Source organism: Anolis carolinensis, chromosome 2, assembly GCF_035594765.1.
Source record: "Anolis carolinensis isolate JA03-04 chromosome 2, rAnoCar3.1.pri, whole genome shotgun sequence".
NCBI classification, from domain to species: Eukaryota; Metazoa; Chordata; class Lepidosauria; order Squamata; family Dactyloidae; genus Anolis; species Anolis carolinensis.
In genome coordinates, this window is record NC_085842.1 from 166,410,869 (window position 1) to 166,425,926 (window position 15,058).

A 15,058-nucleotide genomic window follows, 5' to 3' on the forward strand; every position below is an offset into this window, starting at 1 on the left:
TGGGAAATAAAAATGTTTTACTGCGTATGTGCCACAAGACTCAAAATCGCTAGAACCTGGAAAAAGCTAGAGAATTTTTTAGTAAAGAATTGGTTAAACAAGATATGGATGATATCCCTATAGAAAACATTAACTTATAAATTATGATTAGCAAAAAGAGAACTGAAATAAGAGTTATTTGATAATACAAGGAAACTATTTGTTAGCTTCATGTGTAAAAGCAAAGGCAAATTTAAACCACCTAATGTCCAAAAAATTGTGGATGAACAATTAGAAAACATTACAGTAATTATTTGTAATGGATTAAATTATAATAAATAAATGTACATAATAGAATTGACAGAGCTGGCAATGTGAATGATTGGAGTGGTGGGAGATATTGATTTGGGAGTAGATGATGTGACAAGACAATGGTATTATGTTTTAAATGTTTTGAAATAAAATGAAAAAATAAAGAGAGTGAAAAAAACCTTTCCATAGGCAGCTCATTCTGTCTCTCCTCTCTCTGTTCTACTTCTGCACGGGGCTGCTGAGACACAATTTGGTAGTCCCAGTACAGTATATTTTCAACAAACCTGTTGTGATAACTACACCAGATCAGATGAACAGAAAACATAGCATAAGATAAGTACCAGTCCTGGTTTGTTTGTTTGTTTGTTTGTTTACTTACTTAATTTATACTCGGCCTTACTCACCCCACAGGGGACTCAAGGCGGCTTACAAAATCCAGCAAGAATTCAATGCCGTATCATAGAAATTACAATAAAACCAATATTAAACTTATAAAACAATTAGTACATCTAGACAAATAAAACACATAAAACAATGAAACAGATTAAAAACATATAACATATTAAAACATAAAGTGCCGAGTCTTGATTTTCTACTTAGTAGTAGTCCATTAGTACTAATTAATAATTAGTTCTTTCTTTAGTTTTGGTTTAACTTCTGACTCAGTGATATATTTTCTGATCTACCCGTAAAATGTGGGTGAGTGGTCCTTGGGTTTTTCCAGCTTTTTAAAAGCACCTTCTCTTCCATTTTCTGGCTGCCTATATTCTCAGGGGAACATGTATTGGGTTGTTTACCTCTGCTATTTCCTAGCATTCTGTATAAATGTGTAGACTTAAATGTATAAATGGCAACATTGCTCTTATTGTCTTTTCCTATATAATTCTTCATCATAGTGCCTGTCAGCCCTGTTGGTAGAGGACTCAGTGATGGTCATAAACAGGTTAGATAGATGTTCCAAATCTTGTTGGAACTAATGTAGGTTCTGGATCACTGTTTGGGTTGCAAAGCCTCCATCACAAATGGATATGAAAGAGAGTAGGAACAGTTTAGTGTGCTGAGCAAGGATACTGGGCAACAAGAACCACTTCTCTGGTGGAGTGGTTTTTATCTTGATGGAATACTCATCATGGATTTAGATTCTCAGTTAAAATAGGAGTTTGTATATTTATATGTATATTTTTATGAATGTTTATATTTAATTTTAATTGATTGAATGTTCTGTATTACTTTTATATATGTGTTTTTATTGTAAGCTGCCCTGAGTCCCCTATAGGGTGAGAAGGGTGGGATACAAGTACTGTAATAAATAATAAATAAATAAAGATCTGTGTAATGCTTTGGAATACTTTTCACATACAAATAGAGAGCTCACTCTGTAACCTTAAAATACCTTACTTTTCGACATCAGTAAATATGCAGTATGTAGGAGTGAAGCCTAGAAATGATTTTTTTGTCTAATCTTGATAAACTTAATTCCCATTATATTTCACTACTGGTCAGGCTAATAGATGTTGACAGAAATTGAAGTCTAACAGAACTGGGAGTATTACCTCAGCCTTTCCTTAATCCATGTGCTGGAGGAATGTTCTCTTATAACTTAGGTGGCGATATTTACATGCAATAGCAGATATGTTCATTGCTGGACGTGGGTGAATTATGTTCTTTCAGCACTCAAATGCTTCCACCAGCAGCCCCAGACATGATTGTTGATCATCTCTGATGAAACTGGACTTGCTAAAGCAAGAGGTAATCTTCAGCTTTTTCGTTCGAATATACCCGAAGATACTGGCAATTGGGAAAAAAAACCCAGACATTACAGTATTAATTGTATCGCTGTCTGATTTTCCTACCTCACCTTTTATGTACTCCTTTGGACTTTTAATATTGTCAGCATTAAGTCAGAGGCTTGTTTCTTTTCTTCTTGTGATATCAGAGGGGTTTATTATTTTGGTATATGTTTTTTTATTGCTTGTTTTTAAAATTATGTCCCTCCTTTTTCCAAAAATGGAATTCAGTGTTGTCATTTTTGGGCTTTTGCCCTTAAAGTTCAAGAGACATATTAGGGAAATCCAGGTTGAGAATCCCTTATCCAGAATTCTGAAATCTTCCAAAATTGTTCATATAAGTGGTTGAGATAATGACACTTGTGCTTTCTGATGGTTTAATGTGCACAAACATTGTTATATGCACAATATTATAAAAAAGATTTTGGATAAAAATACCATGATTGAGATTAATTTTGTATTTACTCTTAGGTCCCATCTCTAGAATGTCTCATTATGTTTCTATATACAAACACATTTCTTCCAAAATCTAAAATCCAAAAACCTTTGGATAAGGGTTACTCAACTTGTAGTGTCATTGTTTCTGTTTTTATTTCATGCAGTTGTACTGAATTTTGGAACAAGCTACAGCAATAAAAATATAAACTCTGCCCTCTTCATTTTATAACACTTATCACCCATCTGAAAAGGCTGATATATAGCAATGAGCAGTTCAAATTGCACTGAATATTCACTTCCATATTTCTCAGAATTTGGATTCAGCTTCGAATTGTACATTTTTCTATTTGTGCATCTGTTCAGAAATGAGTGGTGTCACTTTTGCACACAAGTTTTGTGAAGTCTAGATTTTATAGTAAAAATATTGGAATGTAATACTTAGGAACTTATTGGCAATGATACAATGAAAGATAGGCCTTTCTACGATGGTTGAATGAAAAGTAATGCCTCCACCTTCATTACTTGGGTTAGGATGGGAATATTGTAATAAATCAAATGCAGAATTAATCCTTAGAATGTGCTCTTTAACTACCACTATCACTTTTTCACATAATCACCAGACAATTGGGTACATGACTGCCAACAATGAACAAGTTTTCTGAAGCCATCACGGAAGAAGTCGACACTCTGTTTCCGCAACCAGTGTCTCACAGTACCCATCGGGCACAGATCTTCTGATAGCCAATCAAAGCAATAATGTGACCCATGTGTTCTTGTGAAATGCCAATTATGCTTGAAATTTCTCTTTGAGTGATACGACGATCGTCCTGAATCAATCTGTCAACCTTTTGCTTGTGAAACTCTGTGGTTGCTGTCACAGGACGTTCAACTCTTTGTCACGCAAGTCAGATGTTCCCACCTCAACATCTTTAAACTTACTCGCCCAACAATGCACAGTACTCACATCAACACGATCACCATAAACAGCTTGCGTTCTCTGATGAATCTCTTTTGGGGTGACACCTTCTTCTGTCAAGAGTTCAATGACTGTACGTTGCTTAAGTCGCATTGACCGACCGTCTGTGTAGGGTTCCATACTTCACACTTTAACAACACAGCCATTCAATGCTAAGGCTTCCCATCAAATGGAACTGTAGAGGAGAGTATACTGAACAAGGCAGTACCTGCCGCATACCAGTACTGCCATCTGTTGAGTTACGAAGGTGGAGGCATTACTTTTAATTCAACCCTCGTATTTAAAAACCCCTCTTCTACCATTCTCCCAACTTATTTAAGAGTACTGTGATGATCTCTAGCCCTGCTGGCTTCAGTACTGTTTGGTGTGGAGTAGCCATTTTGCTTGTTTAAAGTTGGCAGGGGGAAAATGAACAGGTTCCACAAAATAGGGATTTCAGTACAGGCAGTTCCTGAGTTACAAACATTTGACTTACAAATGACTCATAGTTAAGAACAGGGGTGAGATAACAGGAATTGAGGGAAGTCTACTCCTAGGAAAGGAGAATTACTCCTGAAAGAGTTATCATGGCGGAAAGGTATCACCAATCCTTGTTTCTGCAACAATCCAAATTTTTCAAAATCCAATTATCAGAGGGGCAGAAAGTGAGGTGACATCTTCTGAACAGGGGCACAGACAACAAAACAAGGCCACAGGGGTGTTAACCCCTCCATATGCTATCCAAAGCTTATATATGTAGTAGCTGTGCCCAACCATGCATTGCTGTGGCAAAGTGGTGGTATGGGAAATAAAGTATTGAGAAATTGATGGTAGTTAGTATATGTTGTTTCCTAAAGCTTGTGAATATACAATATTTCTGGTTGTTCCTTTTTTTGTCTGTTGGAGGCAAGTATGAATGCTGCAATTAGCCAGAATGATTCACATGTAATCGCCTTTCAGCTTCAAAGCCTGGCTGCTTCCTCCCTGGGGGAATCTTTTGTTGGGAGGTGTTAGCTGGCCCTGATTGTTTCATGTCTGGAATTCTCCTGTTTTCAGTGTTGTTCTTTGCAATATTTTCTGTTCTTCTACTGTAGATGTAGATGAAGAAGTACCCATATGCAGTGGAGTGCACACACTCAAAAAGAAAGGCTATGGCCCTCAGAAAACAGAGGGTTCGCTAGGCTTTGATGATGCAAGGCTATTCAGTGCAATTCATGCTGTCCAACAATGGATTCCCCTAGGTAGGAAGCAGCCAGGCAAGTGGGGTTTATTTCCCTGTGGAATAATGAAAGTGAAAAATAGATATAGACAAATCTGGTTTTTTGGGGGGGGGGGGGGGTTTATGGTCACTCCTTGGAAAGTGATTCGTTTTGTGGCCAAATTTGGTGTGATCTGGCCCAGTGGCTTTGTTGTTAACTCGGTCCTAATTATGTACATTACATTTATATAGATATAGATGTATATATGTATATGTATATATGGCTGGCGTTACACTTTAAAAATGTGCCTGTTCCGACTTACAAACAAATTCAAGAACAAACCTGCAGAATCTATCTTGTTCATAACTTGGGGAATGCCTTTGTTGCATTGTGGAAGCCTGATTGGAGTTTTTGGTAGTAGCTATATGGTATTAGCAGAGTTTAATATGGGGTTGGAGGGTTGGGCTGCATTTACCACACACATGTAGGTTTGTCTGGAGAAGCTTAATTTAATTCAAGTATAGCTCTAATACACATTTTTTCTATAGAATAGCTTGGCAGTGGATGGGCAGGAAGATGTCCTGTGTTCTTGATCTAGCTTTCTAGGAGGAGGGAAACAGTGCGTTCCTTTTCCTTTTTGTAGTTCACCCATTGCTACTTTTCTCTTTCACACTGCTTTTCCTGTAACACTCAGGATCAGATATTATTTTCGTTCATTTTCTTGTAGGCTGAATACGAATATTTGCCTCCAGAGTGATTTATTCAGGAAGGGGAACATGTTGTGCGGCATTGGCATATGTAATTGTAATTTTTGTGTCTATATGCAGAACTTTGTGTTTCATCATGGTTTTTTTTCTTTCCTTCTGCCATCTAGTATGTTTAGCATTGGTATGTGTATGTTGCACTGCAAAAAAATATGAGTGCTGAGAGTGAAAGGATTGAGTGGATGTGAAGAAAGTGAAATGGACTACTTCTCTCTTGCGTTTAGGTCTCTTGGAGACAGGATGGATGATCAGAAATCACCTGGTGAGGACAAAGACTCTGACACACTAGGTGAGTGCTCCCAATTTGGCCACTCCTTCTGATGAAGTCACTTGGAAATCTATGTACAATAATGTAGTTCAACAGGGAGCGGAGCATACCATCTACAAAATCCATAGGCTGCTGGCCTGAGATGTTTTTCCTCCTTGGGTGATGGATAAGATGGCACTCAACAAGAGCAAAGAACATCTTCCCGTATAGAAGGTTTACGTGACACATAAATGAATATTTTGACATACTGTCAGCAGAACCCTGTAAATCGTTGAATCAGACTAAGTGCCCAACCAGTAGGGAGTGTGCAATTCAGTTTAACCCTGTGCCATTTTGGGTGCCCGTATTTTGGCCCTTCTCCCAAATCCATTTTTCAGGAGCGATCCGGCAGCCAAAAGATCCATTTGCACTCTGGGAATATCTGGCCCATTGGCGGCAATGGGGGAACTTCTGAGGCTCCCCTTTCTGTCATTTTTTGGATAGCAGTCTTAAGAAGCTACCTTTTCTGGTCCTTTCCTCTAATATCCTTCATCTAGACCTGGGTTAAAGCATCAGACTTAAGAAACCACTTTTTCTGGGGTTGTCTCTCCGTATATCCTCCAACTAGACCAGGGGAGGAATTAAATTCTTCCCGTGGGGACTCAAGGGAGTCAGGCTATCCCTTCAGTAAACCACCCCAATATTTAAGTGCCCCCCAAATGCCTTTTCATAGCCTTCCCAAACACATGCCCACCCTCACTTCCATAGTGGAATATTAAAAAAAGAAGGAATGAAAGATATTAAACTAAGAAAAATCAATTAAGTTGCCTAATGAAAAGATTGGAATTGAAACCAAAAGCAAGTGAAGCGATCCTAAGAGCAGCAAAGGCACTGAGACAGAACACTGAGCTAGCTAGCATGTGAGCAGCTTCAGCAGCCACGTGGTCTGTTGTGGCCAAAGAAAAATTGGTGACGGAGCCCATTCCATTACGGCTGACTGAAACAGCCAGAGCCCGTTTTGAAAAATGGATCCATACACAGCCCTATCAACCAGTTCAGTATTCTTGTGGGCTGGGATTCCTACCCAGTTGCCATGCCCAGGTCCTGACAGACATTTCTTTGCAGCGGCAGTGGAGGCTGTAGATGAAATTGTGTCCTCAGAAGAACATGGCAATGTGGAAGCTGATAACCTGAAACCACCAGAAAAGGGCCTTGTCAAAGAGGAATTGCAAGAAGCAGAAGCCAAAGAAGAGCCATTTGAGACCTGCAGGTGAGAGATTAGAGGGCTGGGGTGGGGTGTGTGATGATGTGGGTGCAAGGAGGAAAAAGGAATCTATACTTGGGCGATCAGGGGACTGTGATGGGACATGGAAGTTTTGGGGAACAAGGACAGGATGTTGCTACAGGAGGAAAAGGTCTTTGCCTGAGATTTTGTTGGATGGCAGTGCTTGTAGGCAAAAAAGAAAAGACCTCTTTTCACTGCTGTTTCTTTGCAGTTTTTAAATGTTCTTCCCCTCTTGTGATTGCAATTATTAGATATTTCTCGTTTTTCTCTTCTATTATCCTTTCCTTATCTCCGTCATAAAACCTCAGCCCCCTTTCCTTTAAGAGGCTTTTAAGTGCCCCATGCTCTGCTTAAAGAAGACATCATGCAAGTGGTAAAGTAGTTAAAATGGTGCAGACTGGTAAACCTGGGATGACACCCTTCTCTCATGCAATTCCTTGTGCTTCAGGCAAATTGCATGTATACCTGGTTTCTGCATCCATCTCTAGCCATGGAAATCAGAGAAAGGATTTCAGTTAGAGTAATGTCAGAAGAATGCTGTGAAAGCAGAATGTACTGAATAGGTTAACTTTTCCAATAGAGCTATCACCCATATCCTGTTTGACATTCTTAATTGACAAATTTTCTAGGTTTTTCCAAGTTCTAGCTATTTTGTGTCTTGAGGCACATAACATGAGCAGTATAAAATTTTTATTTACCTAATTCTTTAAAATACAGACATCATTAGCAGAGTAACCATGAAATGTAAGACTCCCCCTACTATTTGTTTTATCCATGATAAAACTTAATCCTAGAATCTCTGTACTTTGGGCAAGTTAGCCACATGTGGCTCCAGTTCCCCTTTTTTCTCAACACTTTCTACAACATAGTTTAGAGATTAAATTATTAACATATCTAAAACACTATACAAACCCTCTGGCTCAGTCTTAAACACTTTCCTCTATAAAAACCTACTTGAATAAAAAGTTTTAGATACTACCATAAAATACGGAGAGGTCATGATCCAGCCTCTTTGTCATGCCGTGAGTAATGGCATGGCTTTACATTACCAAGGAGACCCTGAGAACCAGGTGTGCATGCTACATGGATCATGTGCAAAGAGCTATGTATGTGTGTAGGAAAAAAAACTATGCCATACCGCCATATTAATTTTTCCATTGTGCACCAGATTATGATACAGCAGTGTGAGGCCATATATCCTTTCAGGAAGAATTGTGGGCAGATTTGACAACTCAAAATCTTGTTTATGAATCTTTGGTCAGTCCCAATAAAGTTATAAAAACACACTGCCTTTTTAATATTAAAAAAGTAGACTAACACTGCTATTTGTTATTTTTCTGAAGCTGTTCAGTGAGTTAATGATTGATAGCTCATTAGCTAGAAATCTTACTGCAGCCAGATGAAGAAGATTGGCCTTTGTGAATTGCCCAATGACATCTGGTAAAATTAGTGGAACCAAAGCTTTCAACCTGGAAGGAGTGGTGATGGTTTCACACCCACACACAACTTCCTAACTATGGCTAGTATTACATTCTTAGGGAGTGTGCATCAGACTGCATGAAGTATAACAGTGAATTCAAATGCCCTAGAAATGTAGGGGTGTGGATCTCTTTCTGGCAACCAGATCAGAATGGTTCTCTGAAAAACTGTCCGTATTCTATCTGTCTACCACCTCCTCCATCATCATGGATTGGGTGAGGCTTTTGTGTTCCCTGCACTGACAAGCTGTTTCTCATTTTACCACTTGCCTTCCTCCAGCTCCACACCGAAACGCTGTGCGTTCTGCAATTGCAGCAAGTGGAGCTTGCATGGGCAGCGGGAGCTGTTGCGCTTTGATCCTGCTCCTGGCTGGGAGGAAAACCTTCCTGACTTAGCGGAAGGAAAGCAGCCAGGCTCTTCAGCAGAGACTGGAAGTGATGACCTGACCCTGATTGGCTTTGCAGATGGGGTGTCAGTACGGGAAGTGTTTGAGCTAACAGGTGAGTACTTGACACAGAAGAGCAGAACCAGGCTTGGCAGGTTACTCCAGTGTTAGGCTTTGACCAGCAGCTCCCTTACTCCTTGGCCAGTGTATCCGCATCACCTTTGTCCTGTGTCATGTTCTGACTTGCTGTGTGGCATCATCAGTAAAGTATCAAGTGAAAGCCCTCCAAATTGGCTGGCTTCTTTTTGAACTGTATATCCCATCTCTTATCATGTGGGTTTTGGTTAAGATAAATCTAGGAAAATGGAGATGATATCTCCAACTTTTGGGTTCTACTTTTTTAAAAACGAGAACTCTAAAGTTCTACATTGGGACCATGTGAAAAACAAGATTCCTCAGCATGTATATTCAGCCCTAGAATTGAGCTTTGTGTTCTCTTTGTCACAAACACACATACTTACATGCACCCCAATCCTAGATTTCTCCCAAGCTTTCTTGGGGGTCCTATTTAGATAGGTGTGACCATTTGTGAAGGGATTTCTGTCCTTGTGGAATAATTGAGAGTCAGAAACCCTTGTTGATCTGCTTATAGGAGTTCATCTTTAACCCTTCAAATGTTGATGAATTCCTACTTTCATAATCTTTCACCATTGTCCAGGCTATGAAATACAGGGTAATGGAACTGCAGTTCAGTAATGCTTGGTTGTCCACAGGTTCCTAAATGTTTTAAATTGACCAGTGGCTCCTAGAGTATTATTCCTCTTTTTCTGTTATGTTACATTGTGCTTGCCAAAATCTGTACTTGAAACTATCTGTGTCTTCTTCTTAGTTTAATACTTAATATCCTAAATAATTTTTCTTTGGCAGTTTTTGTCATGGTTTACTCTAACTTTCCTTGTAGGGCACTTTTGGGCTCATCACTGGTGTGTGGTTTGGTCAGTTGGAGTTCTGCGTCCAGAAGGGTCATGGCTGAGCCTTGTGAACAAAGCTGTCATCTCAGGGATTGCACAGGTCTGTCAGATTCAGCTATTCTGGGACAAGGGAGTGGACTCTTTTTTCATAGTGTTTAGGTGAACTGGGTCTGCCATCATGGAGCAACATTTGGATTAAGACTCTAGGAACCAAGAAACTAAGGAACTAAAAAATAGTGGCATCATTATTACAGTAGCCAAACTGGCTAAACCTGTAAGTGTGAAGAGTAATTATTGAAATCCAATAATCCAGTGAGGTATTTTATTTGGTACTACCTGGTCATCTTCCCCAACTGTCCTGCAAACATTGTGAAAACCAAATCTGTATTTGTTTACCTTAACCCTACCCCCTTTTAACAAACTGGCTACAGAAAAGGAAACTCCAATTTCTTTCCCTACCTGCACAAAATGCACCTTAAAACTATTTCGTATTTGAATATGCGCATATCAAGTTGATACATTAAGATTCTCTAGCTTACGGGGTTCATTCTTGTAACAAAATCCTGGATTTTAAAACTATTTTCTAGTAGTATCTTAGTCCAAAGCCTTCAGTGATACAGAAACAGAGCCATTTGAAAGCAAGTGAAGAGGTCAGGGAGGTGAAGCCGTGTATCTGTATAAAAGTTCAGAGTACAGTATTCAGGCACCACGTTTCTGCCCTCACTAACCACAGTATACAGCACCATCTACAGAAATTATGAAAAATCATAATAAAGAGTGAATGAAATTTTGGCTTTGATCCTGGGGGAGATGGTTGCCCTACACCACATTTCATTACAAAATCACTGCCTTTTGAGAGAAGAAAATAATTTTCTTTGGTTTTTTTGGGGTTGATGAAAAATTGAATGGGGCTCAAAATGGCCTTGAGGGCTGTGTGATGCCAGTAGCTCATATTTTATCCATCTTGGTTCTGTACTATACTAGTATTCACCGGGTACAAGCTAGAAACTTGAAAAGGTAACTAGTTGGTTGGTGTGAAATGTTGTAGCCTTGTGTTGATGCATATTGTAGTTTTGGAGACCTTGTCAGAGATACACAGAGATGATGGGTTGCTCAGCATCTGAAAGCAGCCACTAGCACAGTCTCTTATACTGATAATAACTAGCTTCTCAAGCCCTTATTTTTTTCTAATGGAAACCTTTCCTTGGCAATATTTGCTTCAGTATTCTTACCTGTGTAGAGCTGATGTTCTCTGTAGTTCTCTGAGCTTGGGATGTATTCCTTACATCTTCCAGAAATGTGAACACTGTAACAGGTGGGGTGCTACCATTCCATGCCATGCGGAGGGGTGCCAGCGCCACTATCACTTTCCTTGTGCGGCAGCCAGTGGCTGCTTCCAGTCCATGAAGAGCTTGAAGCTTCTGTGTCCAGAGCACCTAGACCAGGCTGTACAGATGGGTAAGTGCTGGCAGTATGCCAAGAACAGCTGACGTGGGTCAAGGATTTGATTGTGACTTGCTCAGATTAAAATGGGCTCCCATCTAATGACTGTGAATAGCATAGATATAAGTGGATGTGTTATCTAGTGGGTAGAGCAGCAGGGGTATGAGAATAAGGTCAACAAGGTTATAATTCTATGTCTGAGAAAGCTAGAAAAAACAGATGCTATTAACGGGGTTGTGTGTGTGTGTGTGTGGCTGGTTTTTGGATCATGCTGCATAGAAAGAGCCAAGGCTATTAGGCTGAGAGCAAGGGAGGAATGCTGTCTTCTCTTTGGTTCCAATGTGCCCTTCTTCCACAGAGGACTCACGCTGTATGGTGTGTGATGCCCCAGGGGAGTTGCGTGATCTTCTCTTCTGCACTAGCTGTGGTCTGCACTACCATGGCACCTGTTTGGAGATCACAGTAACACCACGCAAACGCTCAGGCTGGCAGTGTCACGAATGCAAAGTTTGCCAAACCTGCAGGTGAGTGGAGCAGTAGGCAGAGGGATGGAGAAGGCAAGAGATATTACTTGGGATATCTCCAGAACAACCTGATCTTGGGGGTTCCTCAGCTTAGTGGCAAGTCATAGTGTTTCTCCCTTGCAGGTTATCTGGTGAGGACAGCCGAATGCTTGTGTGTGAAGCTTGTGAAAAATGCTACCACACATACTGCTTAAAACCTGCCATTGAAAGTGTCCCTGCAGACTCCTGGAAGTGCAAAGTAAGTCCAAGCAAGTGTTATCTGAGCTGAATAGTGTAAAACTCGGTGCCTCATTAACCCAAACTGTGTTCCAGCCCATCCTGAATTATGTGACCCATCCAAATTTTGCAGATTAAGGAAACGTGCATACAGTATTTCATTCTTTTCTATATGCTATTTTGTTTGTAATAGATGTAGGGTCTGGCATAGAAAGAGTGATACTGGTTAAGCGGTGCTTATCTGAAGTACTGAATTCCTCCAAAACCATCCACATTGTTGTGTGGAATATAGACATCTTTATTTTGTAAAGTATTTATTTATTTATTTATTTATTTCCAGCATTTATACCCCGCCCTTCTCACCCGGGGGGATTCAGGGCAGCTTACAATAGTTGGCAACATTTAATGCCAAGAACATAATAATAAAACAAAAACAGTACATATAATCAATTAAAACTATAAAATACATCATTAAAATATATTATAACAATTAAAACATATGTAAATTAGATCCATTTGTCTAAAAACGTCATGCTTCAGCCTTCAATCGGACCATGTCGACGTTATCGTATTACTAATTAAAAGCTTGTGCACACACCCATGTTTTCACAGCCTTTCTGAAACCCAGAAGAGTTGGGGCTTGTCGGATATTTGTGGGGAGAGTGTTCCACAGCCGGGGAGCCACCACTGAGAAGGCCCTGTCCCTCGTTCCCACCAGCCGCGCCTGCGAGGCAGGTGGGACTGAGAGCAGGGCCTCTCCAGATGATCTTAGGGATCTAGCTGGCTCATATGTTCGGATAACATATGGGGCCGGGCTGTCGCGCAGCTGTTGAGCAGCTGCCTTAAATCACTCTGACCATGAGGTCATGAGTTCGAGGCCAGCCCGTGGCGGGGTGAGCACCCGTCAATTAAAAATAAAAAATAGCCCCTGCTCGTTGCTGACCTAGCAACCCGAAAGATAGTTGCATCTATCAAGTAGGAGATAAGGTACCACTTATAAAGTGGGGAGGCAAGATTAACTAATTTACGACCTGGAATGAGGAAGTGCCGTCAGTGTGGATGATGAAGCAGCTGCTCCCCCCTGTGGCCAGAATCGAACATCCCCTCAGAAGAAGGTTAACCTGCCTCTGCGTGTGTCTCTCAGTCTCTGTTTGATGTGTTTATGGGCATTGAATGTTTGCCCTATGTGTGTTATAATGTGATCCGCCCTGAGTCCCCTTCGGGGTGAGAAGGGCGGAATATAAATACTGTAAATAAATAAATAAGTAAATTGGGCCAGAACCATGATTCATTGTTCATCAACTTTAATCAAAATACTATATAAAATACTTTTAAGCTTTATGCATATGATGTATTTGAAACATAAATGAATTTCATGTTTAAAACCTGGGTCTCATTTCTAGAATATCTCATTATGCACTTATACCCAAATACATGTATTTCAAAATCTGGAAAAAAAAATCTAATTCCAAAACACGCTTGGTACCAGACACTTCGGTAAAGTGATACTCATTCTATAGTTGAAGTTTTCATTCAAGCCAATGGAGATTTTCCTTCACTTCTCTGGCTTTAGAAGGAGTCCCATCAAGTATCTACCAGCTTGTGAAAATCTCACACACATTTTAATAATGTGTGTGAGATTTTCTGGTTGCTCAATTCTAGGATGGTATGACTTTTGAACACAGTCGGCATAGCCATATGTATGTATGTATGCATAGTAGACCTCCATGTCATTCAAAGGTACGGTGGAAGAGGTAGGACCTTATTTGCCAGCTCGGAGTGTTTCTTTTCCAATTCTTCCTATGAGCAGCAGCTAGTATTTCTTCCTAGGTGGAGCTACCACATTTCTATATTGTTCTTCAAAATCATAAATTGAAAATCTGTGCTCCCAATTAAGGCAAATCAACCATTTTAATAGCCCTATGCTCATGCACAGTATATCTCAATTTTTCATTTTTAAAAGGATAAGCTAAATTTGATGAGTTACTGACAGTCCAGTCCTAAGTATGTTTACTCAGATACAAATGCAGGTGAGTTCATTTGGTTGTACTGGGAAGTAAGCATATTTAGAACTGCACATAAAACCATTCTTAACATACTTACTCCCTTATAAATCAGACTGAGCTGGGTGAGACAACTAGGAGTTCAGAAACTTGGATGTGTTTTGTGATTAACATGTTCCTTTGACAGGGAACTTTCACTTAAAGTCCTTGCCATTATTGTAGCCATAGCCTTGTCTGGCATAGAAAAAAATATGTCCTGTGTCTACTTTATGTTACATTAATTTGACATAAATCTTTTCTGGGACCAAATGGTGCCATGTGTGCCTATAAAAGGAAAAGGCCCATTTTTGAATTTCTGCAAACATTATTTTGGATATCCATTTCTCAATGCATTATCAGTCTTCCTTCTCCCTCCCTTTATCCAATCATTGGTTTGCCAGTGACTCCTGGCACTGTGTTGTCGAAGGCTTTCATGGCCGGGATCACAGGGTTGTTGTATGTCTTTCGGGCTGTGTGGCCATGTTCCAGAAGCATTCTCTCCTGACGTTTCGCCCACATCTATGGCAGGCATCCTCAGAGGTTGTGAGGTAACCTCACAACCTCTGAGGATGCCTGCCATAGATGTGGGTGAAACGTCAGGAGAGAATGCTTCTGGAACATGGCCACACAGCCCGAAAGACATACAACAACCCCACTCCTGGCACTCTTAGGAAGGACTCACTCGCTGCATCTTCCAGTCCTTAATGCATCTGCGTTTGCCTTTCTTCAGAGTTGCCGAGTATGTTCTGACTGTGGCCTCCGTCCATCTGCCCTGGATCCTAGCTGCCAGTGGTATGAGAACTATTCTCTATGTGAAGGATGTCAAGAGCAGCGCTGCAAGGATGTGAACAGTGCCGAGGCCTTTGATGTACAACACACTCAAGAGTGAGTTCAAATTAGGGAAATTGTCTCCCTCTCTTGGCCTTCTGTTATGTGGGCTGTTCGTATAAGTGATGGCTCATCAAGGTAGTGATGGTGGGCATTGTTGTTGTGAGATTTCAAGTCATTTCTGACTTTTGGCAACCCAGCCTA

General features: G+C 40.3%; 1 protein-coding gene across 5 annotated transcripts in view; it reads left to right on the forward strand.

The window, feature by feature from the left end:
• The window catches only part of kmt2d (lysine methyltransferase 2D), a 126,926-nt gene that overhangs the window by 11,299 nt on the left and 100,569 nt on the right, over positions 1 to 15,058 (forward strand). For 2 of the 5 annotated variants that reach the window (XM_062974025.1, XM_062974028.1), the window contains exons 1-8: positions 4,793 to 5,723; positions 6,807 to 6,951; positions 8,725 to 8,945; positions 9,792 to 9,901; positions 11,097 to 11,259; positions 11,603 to 11,768; positions 11,892 to 12,006; positions 14,757 to 14,911. In XM_062974025.1, the coding sequence (XP_062830095.1) occupies positions 5,633 to 5,723; positions 6,807 to 6,951; positions 8,725 to 8,945; positions 9,792 to 9,901; positions 11,097 to 11,259; positions 11,603 to 11,768; positions 11,892 to 12,006; positions 14,757 to 14,911 (1,166 nt within the window). In that variant the 5' untranslated portion in view covers positions 4,793 to 5,632. Of the gene's footprint in view, positions 1 to 4,792; positions 5,724 to 6,806; positions 6,952 to 8,724; positions 8,946 to 9,791; positions 9,902 to 11,096; positions 11,260 to 11,602; positions 11,769 to 11,891; positions 12,007 to 14,756; positions 14,912 to 15,058 lie in introns of those variants that run through there. The other 3 variants (XM_062974026.1, XM_062974027.1, XM_062974029.1) reach the window with 3 other exon arrangements.